The sequence below is a fragment of the Salvia hispanica genome, chromosome 4 (genome assembly GCF_023119035.1).
Source record: "Salvia hispanica cultivar TCC Black 2014 chromosome 4, UniMelb_Shisp_WGS_1.0, whole genome shotgun sequence".
NCBI classification, from domain to species: domain Eukaryota; kingdom Viridiplantae; phylum Streptophyta; class Magnoliopsida; order Lamiales; family Lamiaceae; genus Salvia; species Salvia hispanica.
In genome coordinates this window covers 36,393,018-36,411,295 of record NC_062968.1, presented here as the reverse complement: position 1 = coordinate 36,411,295, position 18,278 = coordinate 36,393,018, and the positions used below count along the sequence as shown (strand labels likewise).

General features: G+C 35.1%; 3 protein-coding genes across 4 annotated transcripts; 2 read left to right on the top strand and 1 right to left on the bottom strand.

Annotated features, from left to right (window-relative positions):
- Nucleotides 1–171: 171 nt before the first annotated feature.
- Nucleotides 172–2,992, top strand: LOC125218014 (probable E3 ubiquitin-protein ligase LOG2). Its single transcript, XM_048119605.1, has 3 exons — nt 172–612; nt 2,134–2,608; nt 2,694–2,992. The coding sequence occupies exons 1-3, from the start codon at nt 320–322 to the stop codon at nt 2,808–2,810; spliced, it is 885 nt and encodes a 294-aa protein (XP_047975562.1). The 5' UTR covers nt 172–319; the 3' UTR covers nt 2,811–2,992.
- Nucleotides 2,993–7,803: 4,811 nt separating this feature from the next.
- On the top strand, nt 7,804–10,850 carry LOC125219608. Of its 2 annotated transcripts, none has more exons than XM_048121630.1 (8): nt 7,804–7,993; nt 8,422–8,856; nt 9,082–9,256; nt 9,613–9,865; nt 9,964–10,036; nt 10,126–10,216; nt 10,292–10,371; nt 10,476–10,850. In XM_048121630.1, the coding sequence occupies exons 1-8, from the start codon at nt 7,901–7,903 to the stop codon at nt 10,680–10,682; spliced, it is 1,407 nt and encodes a 468-aa protein (XP_047977587.1). In that variant the 5' UTR covers nt 7,804–7,900; the 3' UTR covers nt 10,683–10,850. The 2 variants fall into 2 exon arrangements, with proteins under 2 accessions (XP_047977587.1, XP_047977586.1); XM_048121629.1 differs by having other exon boundaries at nt 9,613–9,901.
- A 43-nt stretch (nt 10,851–10,893) lies between these two features.
- Nucleotides 10,894–16,747, bottom strand: LOC125219607 (dystrophia myotonica WD repeat-containing protein-like). Its single transcript, XM_048121628.1, has 11 exons — nt 16,245–16,747; nt 15,260–15,574; nt 15,064–15,172; nt 14,883–14,976; nt 14,231–14,318; nt 14,062–14,145; nt 13,081–13,174; nt 12,884–12,971; nt 12,608–12,713; nt 12,172–12,264; nt 10,894–11,701 (listed from the first exon to the last, which is right to left on the bottom strand). Exons 1-11 carry the CDS (start codon nt 16,428–16,430, stop codon nt 11,318–11,320), a joined length of 1,641 nt encoding a protein of 546 aa, XP_047977585.1. The 5' UTR covers nt 16,431–16,747; the 3' UTR covers nt 10,894–11,317.
- Nucleotides 16,748–18,278: the final 1,531 nt, after the last annotated feature.

The following is an 18,278-nucleotide window of genomic DNA, read 5'->3' as shown; positions in this document are numbered from 1 at the left end:
TCGGAGAAGGGCCTTTATTGCTAATGCCATTAGGGAACCTAAAAATAAAATTATAATAAAGACTAAAAATAGTTTTCTTCCTAAAATGACATCATAGCCTCATAGGAGTAAATCTATTTTAGACCGATCTAGTAGTATTTTAAAGTAGAAAAAGTAGATAATTTGTGTTAGTCCACTTGTCTTTACCCTAACCCCGATACAGGAGAGGTCACCTCTCTTCCTTTGATTCTCCGATTTAGGAAAACCATAATTTTGATTCACCTCAAACCCAACTCTTAACCCCTCTCCTCTCTCTCTCTCTTCTCCGAATTTGTTGTTGATGGGCAACAGCAGTAGCAGAGGCTCCAATCCCCCGCCTCCGCACAATGTATTCGCGCCTTCCACGCCCTATCCCCAGTACCCGCCTTTCTACCCTCATCGAGTGCCGAATGCCGATTTGTCCGGTGCCCGGTATCCGATGCTTCCGCCTCAACCTGCCGTCGAGCATCAGAAGGCCGTCACCATTCGGAACGATGTCAATGTCAAGAAGGAGACGCTCAGACTCGAGCCCGATGAAGCCGATTCTGGAAAGTTCCTCGTCGCCTTCTCGTTCGACGCCACGGTGGAGGGGAGGTGCTAATTCACTCTCTATTTGCTTTTCTTATCAAATTGTTTTCTGCTGACTTTGTTTTTAATCTATTGGATCTTTGATAACAACAGTTGTACCTGTTGATGAATCGAGTGGATATAGCTTGTTACTTTTGATTGATTAAGCTGAATGAATTATGGTTTCTTCTTCAATTAGCTTTGCTGATCAAGATTTTCTTGGTATATGATTTGATTAGAATCTGCTTAAAGCTTACCTTGATTGATAAATTAGCAAGTTGGACCTCATTGCTGTTTCCTAGCTGGTATCTGCCTATCTGGTGATCTTTCAAGTTGGCTAGGTTATTAACTCTAGATTCTTTCTTTGATGGATTGGATTTATGGAGATTAATTCGTCAGTGAAGCCTGACCTGTGATGCTGAACTATGTATGACATTCTTTTGGCTAGAGTTTTGTGATATAAGAGTGCAGTGCCATGATTCTATAATTTTTTTAATGTGTGAATGTGGCGATCAGCGTTTTCTAAAAGTCTCGATGCGTTACATGCCTTTCCCCCATTTGTAGTTTTGTGTCCTTTTCTATTAGTTGGGTTGGACAGCTAATGGTAACTCATAAATAACCATCATCACTTGTGTATTATCTTCCTTTTGTTTGCAGTATGCACCTTAGCAAGTTTGGACTTCATTACTGTTTCCTAGCTGGGTATTTGGTGATCTTTCATGTTAGCTAGATTAACTCTAGATTGTTTCTTTGATTGATTGGATTTATGGAGATTAATTTGTCAATGAAGCCCGCCTGGTGACACTGAACTATGTCTATATCTGACATTGTTTTGGTTTGAGTTTTTATGTAGTCCTCTGGTTCAATAATTTTTTAATATGTGAATGTGGTGATCAGTCTTTTCTAAAAGACTCGACGCATTACATGCTTTTTCCCCATTTGTAGGTTTTACTTGTCCTTTTGAATTGGAGTGGACAGCTAATGGTAACTTATAAATAACCATCATTTGTGTATTATCTTCCTTTTGTATGTATGGACCTTATTTTTGCGTTTCAATACAATTCCTAATTACTGTAACTGTTACTGGACATACAATTCCTAATTACTGCAATTGGACATCTATAGTCACTGAATGGCAATTTCTCGACCTTTGCTTAGCTGAAACTTGTAAAATTTTAGTACTCCACTTTGAATAAAATGTGAATGCTGCTTTACCTTGTTTTGTGGGACAAGTGATTGGTGAAAAGATAGGGAGATAATGTTAGGAAATGATTGAGGGATGGGCGGAGGCCGGAGCCATGTCATCTTCCGTGATCACTAATGTAAATGTAACTACAAAGAGGTAGGAAGATCAAGGTCATTATAATTAACTTTTTCCCCTCCTTGTTTTGTGTTGGGATGGGGAGGAGTAAGCAGAGTGATCTTTTAATTCAATTCTTCATGTTCATTGTTGTTTATATTCAATAATCATGTGCAAGTATTATGATTTATGCCAGTCTCTGCTGCCTCTTTTACTGCATCATGACAAAAATCTGACATGTAATGCAGCTTAACATTAATGTTCTGCGCTAAGGTGGGTGAAGATTGCCACTTGATTCCAATGAAAGAAAGCTTGTATCAGACTATTACTGTGAAGTTTGAAAAAGGTTTGGCGCAGAAGTTTAAACAACCCTCTGGAACTGGGATAGACCTATCAAGTTTTCAAGAGGAAGGACTGCCAAACGACAGTGACTTGGGCGTGTACCCTCTAGCAATTAAGGCAGAGGCCTCATCAGGTGGAGACACGGATAGCAGGTCCACAAACTCCCAGATCACTCTGGCCGTGTTCGAGGACAGAGAAGAAAATAAGGTGAAAGTTGTCAAACAAATATTATGGGTGAATGGCATGAGGTTTGAATTGCAGGAGATATTCGGGATTGGAAATTCACTCGAGCATGAATTCGATGAGAATGATCCTGGAAAAGAATGCGTGGTATGCCTTTCAGAACCGCGAGACACCACTGTCCTTCCATGTCGACATATGGTAACCTCCCTCTCCTTGATTTCAACGAATAAGGCTGGCTACTGTTAGCAACTTTTCGATTAATAAGATTGTGTGATCAATGCAGTGCATGTGCGGGGAGTGTGCGAAAGTTTTGAGGTTTCAAACAAACAGATGTCCAATATGCCGGCAGCCGATTGAGCGCCTTTTGGAGATCAAGGTGAACAATGGGAGTGATGAATGATGAAAATCCAACTTTCACTGCATATAGAATATCCGGTGAACCTCCTCTATTGTTAAGAGAGAGGTCTTGGATTCCATCCTAAATATTCAGTTTGTTCAGTTGGATACCATCGTGATTTTGTCCACATTTTGTAAATTTGATGTGACTTATTTCAGTAAACCTCTATCTTTTGATTTGTTTTAGCACCCTCTGTTTCTAGCTGCTGAATTTGTACAGTGCGTAGCGTCGAAACCACTTTGTTGAGGTGACTTCGTTTTAATGTGAGCAAAGAATATGAGATATGATAAAGTATAAAAGCTTTATCATATACCAGAAAAATGCATTCGTAATTTAAAATTCAAAATTTAGAAAATACAATTCCCAAATATAAATACTTGTAGCATATGAATTCATAGCCACAAGACTAGCAAGAATATATGATTAGCATGTCATCCACTATTCTTCAACTCAAAATTAGTTGACATTACTATTATCACATTTTCGGATCATTATCCATTGAAAGAGACTGGCAGATTTATACTGCCTAAAACCAATGTTAGTCTAACTCAAATAATTTAAAGGGCAAAGAATAAAATAAATTAAAATTGTCGGTTTCATGATTGCACAAAAGTTAAAGAGGCCATTTAAGTGCTGATTACACTTGAGTCAGCACACACGATTTTTTAGTAATAATTAAGTTTGATTTTATTGGTGTTGCTTCCGATCAAGTAATTAGATTTTGAAGACAGAGACTTATTAAATGATCTAATCCATTATTTGAATAAAAAAAAGATATAAACGAGCATGTGATCTAATGTCCTCCATTTATTTGTGCTGAATATATATTTTTCAAAGTATCACGACTAATTATGGTTAGGATAAGATTTATACTAAGATCCAAACTGAAATATTCATCTTGATTATAAATTAGGCTGTTTCAATGTTTAGATCAATTAGGATGAGAGGATAAACTTGAAAAGAGTTTGACATATGTGTGATGATTACCAAAAACATCTGCAACATGATGCTATGATCTTAAATCTTATCCTTTTGTTCGAGCTCTTACCTTATATACTGGTGGCAACGTGTACAAGTACAAGAGGCTTCACCCAGCCCCTCCCAAACTAAAAAACTCATTTAAAAAAAATAATCATTGAATTTTTGACACTTTGTGTGAAATATTCTGTAAAAGTTTTTATCACTATAACGAAATATAATAAAATTATTGTATCGAAACTTCGTGCACGAAATTCATATTGCTCCTATATAGATCTCACATCTACTTCCGTCCGCAAAATAATATGGCCGCACTGTACACCCTCTTAGTAGGATAAAAAAATAGAAAAAGGAACCTAAGAAGGCAGACGCTCTGTAATATGGCCTTTGTAAGTTTCAAAAGACACATTTTGGTCATCACAAACTGGAGCGACGCTTCTACGAGATAATTTCAGCTTATTTCTGTTTTCATGTTCACAACTGACAGAAAGAGGAGTCAATTCCAAATAGGGATTAAGCTACTTCTGATTATTTATTATAATTCAATTGTAGATTATGCACATATCATAAATGTAAATTGTAAATTGTGAATTTGAATTTGGTGGAGCACTAAATTGTTGCAGATTGGTCTGGAGCACGCCTTGTGGACTTGTGGTTCTAATTCAACCTATCACCCCTAATTAAATTAAAGGATAAATTAATAAGAAAAACTATGAAATTTAGATCAATTTTGATTTGTTTCATAATTTTAAAAATCAATAACAAATTGTGAAGTTATTTTTTTTGTTAACGATCGTAAGTAAATTTTTTGTGAAATTATGTGATATGGAAGCAAAAAAAAATCATATTGCAATGAATTAAACAATGATATTTATCCTTAAAAAATGACATTGTTTAGTTGAGAAATATGAACTACATATTACATGTATTGACCAAAAATTTAAAATGAGATAGCTGAGAATAAATTCAAACTTTAATTTTTTTTACTTATGTTTAAAATTAATGAATACACTAAAATTTTGCATATAAACTTTATAATTTGATAATTTACCTTTTATTAAGCCTAACGCTCACAATATTAAAATCCTTCAAAGTAAAAGTACAACATCAATAAATAGCCACCTAATGAATGAGGTGGGAGATTGGTCGAACCAAGTTTATAAAACTATGTATTCCATGTCTTTAAAAAAATAGTCTTTTTTTATTATTTTAATTTATTCCACAAAAATCTACTTTATATTTTTTAAAACATTTTTATGTACTACTCCAACACTACTTCTTTCGTCCACAAAAAATAGACTGGTTTATCATTTTGAGTGTCCACCAAAATTAGATTAAATCTAAAAATAGAAAGTTTTCAACCAATGTTAACTATACACATCATTCTAAATGTGGACTCCACAATCCACTAAAATTTATTCCACTACATTTTCCATCTCTCTCTCTCTTACTCTATCAATTATACATTAAAACTCATATATTCAAACCTTATCTACTTTTAGTGGACGGAGAAAGTATTAATTACACAAAGAATGAAACATCAAAGCAAACACAAAGCCCAAAGGAAAGGGAGCAACAACACTTCAAACGAAAGCAAACAAATCCAAACAACAAATACCTTAGCCTCCGATCCAACTTCTTAGGACGCTCAAGTAATCGGTAGACTTTGTTAGGTTGGTAAAATTCGGACACCAACTTCTAATCCATGATCTAAGGCGCCAGATGAGTCTTTTTTTTTTTCAAGCTCCCAATACGATTCAAATCCTTTAAAATGACTTTATTTCGAATATTCAAATTAACCAAGCAATGACGAAGAACATAGGGCTCCTAAGCATTTTTGTCAAATTTGATAAGAGGAGTGTTCATCCAAGCGATGAAGCATGTCATTGGTTCTCTGGGCATGCAAAATGCGATATTACACCTCTCATAACAATAATACCAAAGGCTACTAGAAACTTTGCAGTATGCTCCAAGGTTGCATATATCATTTTTGATTCCTGGAGTACCAAATATGCGAAGTCTAACTTTGGTGTTGAGTCTTCCCTAGAGGACGAACTAGACATATAGTATTGCTCGTGGTGGGACAACGTTTTTCCAAGCAAGACGTCCTTGTTTTTCCATTCTGTTTGTGTTGTCAAGACGTCGAGTAACCTGCAAAACAAAATTAGATGAAGAGAAAATATTTAACTTAATACCCATTTACACTCTTTCATCCTATCCTCCATTTAAAGATTTATTTCCGGTTCTCATTCTCCCAAATCATGTTTCTTGAATGAGTTTGCTCTTCTGGGTTGACAAACATAGGGAGCCTTGGAAAGATAGTTTAAGGCTACTTTTTATGATATTGAATCATCCATTAACACTTTAATTATTTCTTTTTTATATATATTTAATTAATTTAAATCCCCTCCACGTCCATAAAGTCTATATTCATAGGGGACATAGGGAGGACGATCTTCCACACATATTTCTTCTTTCCTATTAAGTCCAACTGAAACTCTCATTTAGGCTTTTACATTACGAATGTATTTATTTAACTACTACAAATTTTTGTTACACTGTAGTAAGTGGAGTATTACTTAAAATCCAACTAAATGGTTTTGAAATAAAATGATTCCATGTTGGTTTGATTCTATCTCTCTATCGTACAATATTGAATCTCGTCCAAAACTCATTTAATCAGCATCCCACTAGAGCTCGAAACCGATTTGTTTACCAAGTTAATACGTATCTACAACTCAAAATTTAGTTAATCTCTCATACTATATTGTTTCTGCATTTTGATGACCCTTTTAATTAGAACCCAAGAATTCATGATTTATCGACAAAATTGGGGGATTAGGTAGCCAAATTGTAGTGAGGCGGATATAATTAATGGGCTTTGATTCACTAATTAAGCTGTGGTAGTTTGGCGTTGTGCGTCTTCTTTACAACCGCTCTTTTCTAGGAGTATGTTTCACTTCCATTATTTTTCTTTTTCACTTTTTTTCGTATTTCCTTTTTCTATTTACCTAACAATATGTGATTTACGCCTTTATTATTTATTCCGCAATCAGAATTTGTATTGTGTACATCATACAATTCATGCTGTCGTTAGAAAGCACAATGGCCTAAGTAATCATTGGAGATTGACTTTGATTACAATTGCAATTGCATACATCAAACCAAGTTGGATAAGAGTCCGAATTGTATCATCCCAACTTGACATCTAATTGATTTTGATAATCGGCTAACCGATTAATTGTCGAAAATCATTTCTTAATAATTAGTACTACTATTAAGTAAAACTTATATGATAGTCATTGAGAATGACCGAAATTGAATTAAAAAAAAGCAGAAACACTAACTTGACATTAAGGTACTACAATATAACTCATTTGCGTGATATGTGATTATGATGTATTAATTGGATTAAGTATGTAGTATTGATTAAGATAAACCAATGTATATCATGTGGTGGATCACAGCTGACTAACCCTTTAAAAGTGGGCACATATTATAGTACTATAACCTCAAATAATGCTAACTTTGTACTACTGTATTTTTTTATGCCTCCATCCAATGTAGGTGAAATGCATAACCAATTTCATACAAAAAGGCCGTTGACAACTTTATTTATATTATTATAAACTTTACCACTAGGAAAAAATAATCCTTTAATTATTAGTGTGTGGCATTAAAGTGGCAGGAATTAAAACTAGAGATTCCATAGTCCATAGTTTTAATCTAAACAATTATACATTGATGGAGTCTTCCTTCTCCCACAAATTTAATTGTAAATAGATTTGAGGAACAGTTGTAAAAATATTGTATTTATGTGGATAATCTAGGACAAAATGAAGACAGACAAATTTTAATAGAGGCATATAGCTTTCTGTCCAAAAAAAGGAAAGATTATTATTATAGTGAAATCAAAATTAACAGCTTCTGCTGCAGAACTGAGGAACGTTATCGACATGTCGCTTGTCACATATTAAGGTTTCAGTTACTAACACGAATTCTACTAGTGTTAGTTGCATCTCTCTCTCTCTCTCTCTCTCTCTCTCTCTCTCTTTCCTTGTTCTCAGGTAAGTATTTCTTTCTGTTGTATAGTTGGAATAACTTTATTCTCAATCATGGAATCTGCCAAAGAAATGTCTTCAGCCAAAGAAATTGAAGAGGGCTGCTCTAATTTACCACCCCCACAGCCTCTACTCCTAAACCCAAAGGTATCTTTTTTTTTTCTGAAAGAATTCATGTTTTTCTTTATCTGCAAATGTAATCATGGCATTTTTCTGACTTTCTGGTCTGATTTTGCTTGTGTTATTGAATTCCAGTATTGATGCAGTGCAAAGATTGTACTTTCTACCAATTCATCAACTTTAATACTGATTCAACTCATGGAGCTCGTTCAAAAAAAAGTCGAATAACGAGCTTTAGATTCTTGAAAATATTCGCTAAACAAGAATTGAAAAGTAATGTGTATTGATGTATTTTGTGATTGGACTCTGTATGCTATTGATTCTGAAAATTACTTCTCTAAATGTTAGTACAAGAAAATTCGTGAAAGATTAGTGTTGTCTTTCTCTTTGTTATCTTCACATCATTAAAAACTGATTTGAGCTATTTAAAAAGCTTAGGTCTTTATTGGTAATAGGTTGGAGAATGGAGTGAAATAGTAATTGAGGAGGCTGTAATCAGGGAGCAGCTTGAGGACTCTGTGTCTGTGGCAATAAACATGCCCCCTTCTCCAATTCCAACTCCCAAAAGAGTTAACTTCTCGCCCTTACCTAGTCCTAATAGACTCAAGCTTAATGGATCTCCATCTCCTTCAACCAAACCAAAATCCTCCATCAAAAATCTTCTTCCTAGACTCAGCTTCAAATTCCGGAATACAAACTCAGATATTGAAAAGGCTGCTATCATAGCACTGCAAGTTTCCCCTGAGATGCCTTCGACTTCGATTCCTAGGACATTCTCTCTTTCCAAGATTTTCCAACCAAAGATGGATAGGACATCATCTCTACCAACTTCTCCTATTCTCCACTCAAATCCCGAGTCTGCGCATGGAGGATTTACCGGTGTTGCAGCTGTAAGTACTTCTTCTCTTTACAGTTTATTTGTAAAATTATAGGAATACTTGGTCATTTTTCATCTCTAGTCTCAGTTGGCATACCATTACTACCTTGGTGAAGATAGTTCTAGATCATCTGCTATATTGATGCAATCGGATAATTCCATCTGTTGGATGGGAACAATATTCATTAAATTTCGACCTCATTTCTCAATCGATCTTACAGATATAGTAATTATGCAGACAGGCGGGTGCCAGCTACCAATGCACCGTTCACGCTCTGTACCTGTTTTAAACAAAGAGGGAAGTATAAAACAGATGGACTCTTTGGGCAGTGTATATCGTGTGGTGCCTACTACTCCAAGGATTACCGAACAGACTTCTGCAGCATCTCCACCTGTTGGAACAATTGGTGCAGGTACATATATTATTATGTCTAATGATTAAGGAGGGACCTTGGCATAAAATATTATGTTCTCTGCCATACGTTTAAAACTCCAACAACCACATTGTGTAGGACTTAATAACTTGCTCCATCTTAAGCTAATTAACCATCTACTTGTTTTCCCTTTCTAGTTCTAAGTCTTACAACTTCATAGTGTGTTTGCCAGTTGCTCTTAGTCTTTAAATTTGTTTACTTTGGTCTGTGAACTACTTCGTTGAAAGTTAATATGACATTTGGGACGAAAGGTCTAGTCCGTCCATGCTTATTGATCTTACTTTTTCAGACTTGTGTTTCCAAACACATTGACTTGTCTTAGTAATCGTGTTCAGATGAGAAGAATGATTATGCTGAGGACATCCCTCAGGAAGAGGCTGTTTGTAGAATCTGCTTTGTTGAGCTGGGTGAGGGCTCAGACACACTGAAGATGGAATGCAGCTGTAAAGGTGAACTTGCTCTAGCCCACCAGGAATGTGCTATTAAATGGTTTAGCATAAAAGGGAACAAGACTTGTGATATCTGCAAGCAAGAGGTCAAAAATTTATCTGTCACGCTCTTACGCATTCAGACCAATCAAACTCGAGGGTATGGAACTCGACCACCTGAAATAACTCGATACAGGCAAGTATATGAATTCCAAGAGCGAAATAATTAAGAGAACTAACAGTTGCAACCATATATAGGGTGTGGCAGGATGTTCCGGTTCTTGTGATCGTCAGCATGCTTGCATATTTTTGTTTTCTAGAGCAACTTTTGGTGAGTGAAATGAGTATAATTCATTCTTATATGTAGGTTGTGTGTTCTTTACAAATGTAGGTCAAGATTCTACATTTTTTCACACGCAGGTCAAGAAAATGGGATCAAGTGCAATTGCCATATCGTTGCCCTTTTCGTGTATATTAGGTCTCCTCGCATCAATGACCTCGACTACCATGGGTATGCCATTTTACTAGTCAAAATTAAGCAACTTCTCTTTTCAACTCATTCTTCTGTGTTGCTGTCTTTGGGCAGTGAGGAGGAGATATGCTTGGCTGTATGCTACGATTCAGTTTACAATGGTGGTTATTTTCGCGCATATCTTTTACTCATTGGTAAGTACTTCACCTACACAATATGTGTTAGATGACTCTGCTAACTTCCTTTCCTTCATTGACCTTCAAGATGCTAATATAATCTCTCTGTTTTGTTTATACAGCTCCATGTGCAAGCGGTTCTATCTGTTCTGCTTGCGACGTTTGCTGGTTTTGGAGGTGCTATGTGTGGCACTTCCATCCTTTTCGAGATACTCAAGTGGAGAAGAACATGGAGAAATTGGTCGGCTTCCCAACACGATGCTGCTCAAGCTTCGGAGACTAGTGATGCACCCTCAAACAGAGTGGGTGGAAATGGCCAACACAACTGACACACAGTTGCTCTCAAATCTTTGTAAATATTATACCACCTTTGATAATTCACCTTCAAATCTTTGTCAAACAATTGTATAGAATTGGATATCGGGTGTAGACATGATTCAATTTGTTGACCTAAGGAACATGCATATATATCTATAGCAAGTGATCATTTTTGAATATTTCCATTGTGTATTGACAAGATACGCAGTAAAGAAAAGAAAATGGCAAGCTGAGTCATGATGCATAAACTGTGATGAAAAAGAAAATATTCATAACAAATTAGCGTAGTGGCCAATCAAAGAAATGATAACAATTGACCAGCTATATCGTGTGGCAAAATTGGCCATGCAAAATCGACCACCAAATGAAAAAAACAGGAGAGAAACTTCCAAGGGCGCAACTTGAATTATTTTCATGGCTCTCTCCTACTTACAAACTTGGCTGCGCTTTTCTATCTCAACAATATCATAGCTGACTCCAAAAGCCCTCTCTGCCTATACATTGCTCTTCTCAGTTAATCTTACAGCACCTGACTTTTTATCATATGCTTTCTCATTTCAGTTGAAACAAAAAACTGTGCAAATGGCAAAAGCAGCATCATCTTTTCCGGCAAAAGCTTTATGCACAACACAATCTCAATCTTGAATCATTGTCTGCCTCCCTTCCCGGCTATTGCCGCTTTTTCTTTTAAGCTTGTGCTCATGAAAGAATCCGAGTTAGTTGATTGGGTTTCGGCAGAGCCTGGCCTCATCCAGATTTTTATGTGACCCTCACGGCATACTGTTAGGACGGATTCTTGAGTGAATAGCAAACCAGAGAGAGGCTCTGTGTGGACGCGATGAGCTACCAGTGGGGAGAGCTTTGGAACATCTCGCATGCTTGGAGATGGTTGCAAGGTTCCCACAGGGCAGGCGCTGTCCCAGTGAGACGACTGGCTTCCCGTGCTGAAAGTTGGAGACCCACCGGGGGCACGGCGAACTGGCACTACAAGCTCATCCATTTCTAGATCCCATAAGAGCAATTGTGTGTCCTGCAGTAAAGTTGACTTTATTTCAGCACACATCAATCAGTCTATCATATTGGTGTTCACTTTAATTGAAAATGTTAATTTTGGCATACCATATTGCCTAAATTATTATTACAGAATGATAATTCGTTCCATTCTCATTCCATAGACATGATGAAATGCTAGAGTGATTCCCATCACCATTACATTTTTAAATTCATAGCAATCAATAGAATCATTTCATTAAGTGTTCACAGAGCCAGAGGACAGGTGTGGCTACTAAGTCGAGAAAATCTATGAGCTTTCCCTTGGGGTAGGTACATTAAAGTTCCAATATGTGGATGGAATGTCTGTACTGGGCTACAACCTATAAGTCGTTTGGTATTGAATTCCAAAAGGAAACCAAAAATCTAAGACTGGCCAGAAGATAAATTATCACGACTCAGTTTCATAGAACCAAATTTATCGAACAGATAAATATACTGTTTAGATACCTGACCAACAGAACCAAACCGATAGACTATGTTTTCCCCAACACCATCTGAATTTGGAGCAAGCCAATACGAATCAAATGCTACTCCACTAACCTGCCAAAGTTGAGCATGAAATAAAAGAATCATCCACAGCAACATGATAAACTAACAATCTATACTATTTCAGTGCTATTTCGGTAGCATGATGTATTTTTTTCATTGATAAATGAACAAAAATTTAAAGGTCGTGTCACGGTGGACTCGAACCTGACACCTTTGGCATAATGTATTTCTATTCACGTAAGAACACGTTAATGTCCAGTTGCCCAGTATCAAAATCAACAGATATAATGATATTAGTATATTACCCACAGAAACAACTGTACTAAATTCTTGCTAGTAATATCAAGGAATACTTCTCAATCATAACAATTTATTCAATAACATTGAAACTCACCCATGAGTTGTGACCTTCTCCCCATGCTACAATCTTTCGATCCTCCATACTCCAAACTTGCACAAGGTCATCCTCGCCTCCAGTCAAAATGTATTTTCCATCCATGCTGTTGTTTGACTAGACATTAGCTAACTTCATATAACACTGACACCAACTAATTTAATTCTGGAGACTCTGACTTCAATGATAATGATAAAGCAAAATAACACAACTTTGGAACTGAATTAAGTAGCACATCTCCCAACCCAATAATAAAAGACAAGAAAGTAAACACACCTCCAAGCACAACATAAAAGAGCTCCGTAATAACTTTTTCCACCACATATAAGCTGTTCACTTTTATAGTCAAAGACTCGCAAGTAACCTGTAGCCAATAATTGTCATCATCCAAATAAATAGAGATGGAGAAACAGGGGCAACATGAAATGGAAAAGATAACCTAGATACTGAAGGATAATGGAATATGACAATACCATCCCTCCCTACGGTGGCTATATAAGCACCATCAGCTGAGAAGGCAATGCCATTTACTGAACCTTGACATATATGCCACCTAGCAACTGGGTTCTGCAAATAATTGAATGAGATTAGATAAAAGAAAAATAACAATTAAAATGTAACAAAACTGTGGCAAGTCCATGCATAGCAATTGCTTCCAATTCCATGAGATAACTCTCCATTGGTGGTCAAAAAATTTCATTATGAAATAGAGTTTGTTCGTCTAAAGCTATAGTCTTAAATCATAAAGTCAACATGCTAGCAGACTTAAAATCCTCACTGACCCTTTACATAAGTACTATTTCCCATTCCAGTTATTGACGTTTCACTGATCACCTGATGATATGCAACACAACAGCAATACTCTAATCATGAAAACGATGGATATAGAAAAGAGAGTATGCTGCATAAAATATGTATTGATATTTTTTGGTCAATATAGATGTGGATAACCACTGAGGTAGTGCCAGAACTCCTAAAGGTGACAGGCAAAAGATGATAATGTAAACCTGCAGACAATGAAAGAATGACCTTTCATAAAATTCAAATGACATCATAACAGACATACATCAGTGCTTGATGGTTCACTGCTCATGACAAGCATCACAGACCAAATATATGAAACCGAAGCAAAAGACCAATATATGAAGGAAGTTAGAGACCAACTGCCTAGCAGGATAACGAAATTAGGAATTTTATCTATCTACAGTTCACAAACCAAAATTCTAATCTTCCCAATGTAGTTGAGACTTAAAAATCGGGTCAATTTAGCAAAATATTTGGTCCAAAAACCATAAAGTTCAAGACAAATAGCAATAGATCCCCCCCCCCTCCCTCGAGATACTAAATTGTGAACCACCATGCTGAGGAAAGAAGGTAAATACGAAATGAATCTAATAGGAACGAAATGAATAAACAGTTCAAGAATTGAAAAAGGACATAAAAATTGTGAATACCTTACTATAACGGGCATGTGATACAGAAAATTGAGTCTGATCCTTGATTACAGGAAACGAAGGATCACCAGAGCCATCTTTGTTCTAAAAAAGAGATGAGGGCATATCAGTAAAACAACATCAGAATTGCAAATATTCAATTTCATTCCAAATAAAGTCCAAAACTTGCCTTTTCATATGTATACATATTTCCATCTGCATGAGATACCACAAATGAGCCATCTCCATTGGGGATCCACGCAACACAAGTACAGCGACTGTTAAAAGAAAATAAAGTAATTGATGACAACAAATTTACAGATCTGAATTCTGTAGTCAGTAAATAGGGAGTTTTCATGGGCTGATGGGCATCATTAATTTGTTAAGCAAACAAATTAGTTGAACTTGGAACAGACTATACCGCTAACTAATGGTAATATATATTAAGCATTGCAAACAAAAGCCAACCGAACTGGTCTACTATTTACTGATAAGCTTCAATGCCCTTGTCTAATCCTCTTTTCTTATTAGAAATTTAGAATCCTATTTTTCACACATTCCAAGGACTGCAAAGAAAATTTTCATTCACAATGTCAGGTTTGACAAATATGTAGCCTGTACTTTTAGCTGCTTTAAGAACCACCACAGATTACAAGATAACTAAGATCGTGTAATTGGAAACAGAAAAAATGATCGAAGCTATAATCTAAATAAATCAGTAGAACACCATTATATAATTAAGAGAACAAGAAATAACATGAAAGATAAGACACAAGTATACCAATGGCAAAACAAAATGAAAGGAAAGGAAAGGAAAGGAAAGAGAAAAGCCAATTCCTTGCCTATTATTAATAGAACCATCTTTATTATAGTGTTGGGCCCCCACAAGCTTCTTCCCAACGTCTTGTAATTGTTGTCTAAGAGACACAGAATAAACTACAAAAACAAAAACATAACATACTGAATAACAAATGTAAGATATAAATACTAGTTTTAATTAACATTCTGAGAATAAAGGCATACCATCTCCAGAGTTTAAACCAATAAGCAAATCATGCCCATCTTTAGCATCAGGATCATATGCGTGGCAAACAGGATTTGAATTACTAAAATGTATAGACTTTATAGGATCCTATGCAGCACAAAAAACCTCTTGATATCAATTCATTTAGAAATGACTAATGAGAATGAAAGGTTAAGTGCAGAAAACCAGATGTACCTTATCTTGAGAATTTAAGTCGCTCACAAAAATTGCATCCCCGACATTGAACACCAAGTAAGTCCCTTTTCCATCAAAGTTGGGATTACCAACAACATTATTTGAACTTGAAGCCCCTAATGATCCTATTCTGGTACTGCTGCCACCCACAGGCTTGCTTCCACCATTCCCTCCAACAAAACTAAGTGCCCGACTCCCATTACCACCACCTAAGAACCTAGCTGCTGCAGACCTCACACCACTGCTTACACCTAAAGCAGATGATGATTGTGATGGTGCCTGCATTGGCTTTTCCTTGAGATGAGCTAGCGTCACCTGATCAAAAATTAATGAAATCACACTATGATCAATAACAACTTTACAATATCAGTCTTCTCTCCAAAGGAAAAATAACACATTCCCAATGTTTAACTGAATGAAGATTGAAATAGATACCAGATGCTGTAACAATATTTTAATTTTAAGTAGCTTCAGAAAGAAGGCCTGAATCACTGAAAGGCAATTAACAAAACGTTGTATCTTCTTCATATAGTGACCATACCCATAACAGTTACATGAGTCACAAATCTATACGCTGGTTACCACTAGTTATTATCAACACAAAGTCAAATACCTTAGCGGTCAAAAGATATCTATAGCATGTCACAGTACATCTCAAAAACCATAGAAGGTATTGAAAAAACAATTTCCACGCAAAATTCAACTACCTACCCGCACATTGTCAAATAACCTAATGAAAACTTCAACTTTTAACCTCAATCACGGGAAAATCAACAGAACCAGACTGACCAAACCAACACCCAACTCTACGAAATTCACAACATATGTAGCAGAAAACCACAATTAACAAACAATCACAACAAAATCATTGCCGCCCGAACGATGCAAAACTCGAACAAGCCCCTTATACAAGAAATTCAATAAAAAAAAATTGGGGAAAAATAAGCCCTAAAAATTAATTTAGAGAAAATGAAAATTGAGGTACCTGAGTGACTGTTTTACCATGGGCGTAGTGAAGTAGACCGGCGGGATGAGTCTTCTCATACTGGAGCTTATATTTACCTTCTGGCGTCTTGAAATAGGTCTTCAAACCAGGGCCCGGCGCGTTGTTCCCAGACGCCGACGCCGCCGACGAGGACATCATATTGTTACTCGCGCCACTATTGTTCATCGTCTCTATTCTCCTCACCCACTAATAAATCTCAGAATAGCGATGATAAGTCAAAATTTGAACGAGATCATGAACTCGAAAAAGGGTACATCTATTCTTTCCCCTTTTCCTAAGAGTAATTGATTAAAAAATAAAAATAAAAATAAAAGAGAGCTGGGTTTTCTGGGTTGTGCGTATTGTATCGTCTGCCTGTATGTATGTATCAAGGGTTTTTCACCCCTTTTTTCAAATTTCGCTGGCCTCGTTGAGTTGAGAGAGAGAGAGACAGTTTTGAGAGTGTGAGAGAATGAGTTTACCGAAAGGAATGCTCTGAGATTGAGATTTGATATTTTTAATTGTGTATTGACTTTTTTAAGAGTTGGAAACTAGGGAATGCACTTTTCTCTGTGCCATCTAAAACATCTGAATTTTGTAATTTGATAATTGATGAGATGTTGGTAGGCTAGAGTTAGGAGCTTAGACATTCAATAATTAAAACCATGTTTACTTATTCGTGATTTAGTGATAATATAATATCGTTTCACATATAAATTGTGAAATTGTGTTAGATTAGACTAGAATACTTTAATGTATGAGAATTTGGACACTGTAGATCATAGTTTTTGGCCCTTGGAGAATTCAAAAAATTGAGAAACGACAATAAGATGTGGATGATGAAGAAACCATGGATCATGCCGTCCACCGAAATTAAATTAGATGTGAGGTGACTTGGTATCATAGTCAAGCTGGGAATTATTATTGTTTTATTAGTCAAGTAAAATTTATTAACATACTAATTAATATTCACTCTCGTGCAATGTATAGTTAAGACTAATTTAACATGATTTTATCATTATATGAATTTAAAATATAATAAATGAAGTACTTATTAAGAGTTTGTGTAACATAAAAGATATGAATTTACAAGAAACACACACATAAATTACTTATAACACGATTAGAAATCTACTTCTACAAGAAGAACATTCACATGTTATGTATTTAAAAAATCAATATTAAACTTTAATGAGAGTTTAATAGAGTAAAACATAGATAAAGAATGAGATAGGAGAAAAAGTAAATAAAAATATAAAAGAGATTTTTTTTTTATTTTTTGAATGAGACTATTTTTTATGGATATTAAAAAAAATTAGACTATTTTTTATGGATGAATGAGGTATATATTAGTAAAATCTGTTCATAAAAATATATTTGTACATAATAAATATTATAAAAAACTTCTCTACAGAGAATGCTTTACCAATAACCACATTTCAGTTGATGACTTTTTCAGTTTTCACTACTCTAATTTGACGTTTTAACTTAATCAAAGACGCATGGTCAGAGGTAAAATGCACTTCTAATATTAGGAGAATACATAGTGCATTTTATATAATCTGTAACTATACTAATAATAGGAGAATAAATAGTACAAACTATACTTAAATTTATTTGTTATTATTAACTAGATATCTAAGTATGGACATAATTTTTTTCCAAAATTAATAAATTTTATTATAATAGTAGTAATAATAATAATAATAATAATAATAATAATAATAATAATAATAATAATAATAATAAATTTTGAAAATATTTTATAGACAACGGTGGTGATATATAGAATAAAAAAAATATCATCAATATCGTTACAAATATGATTAATTATTTTATTATACAAATGATTATATCTATGGATGTGCATAACAATGATTTAAGTATACCACAGTAAATTAGATTTACAAAATATCAATAAAATATATAATATACAAGTACTATAAATTATATTTATCATAATTATTGTTTTATCGTATGCAAATTTTTTTAATAAAGGATTACAAAATATTATATAACAAAAAATGATAACAA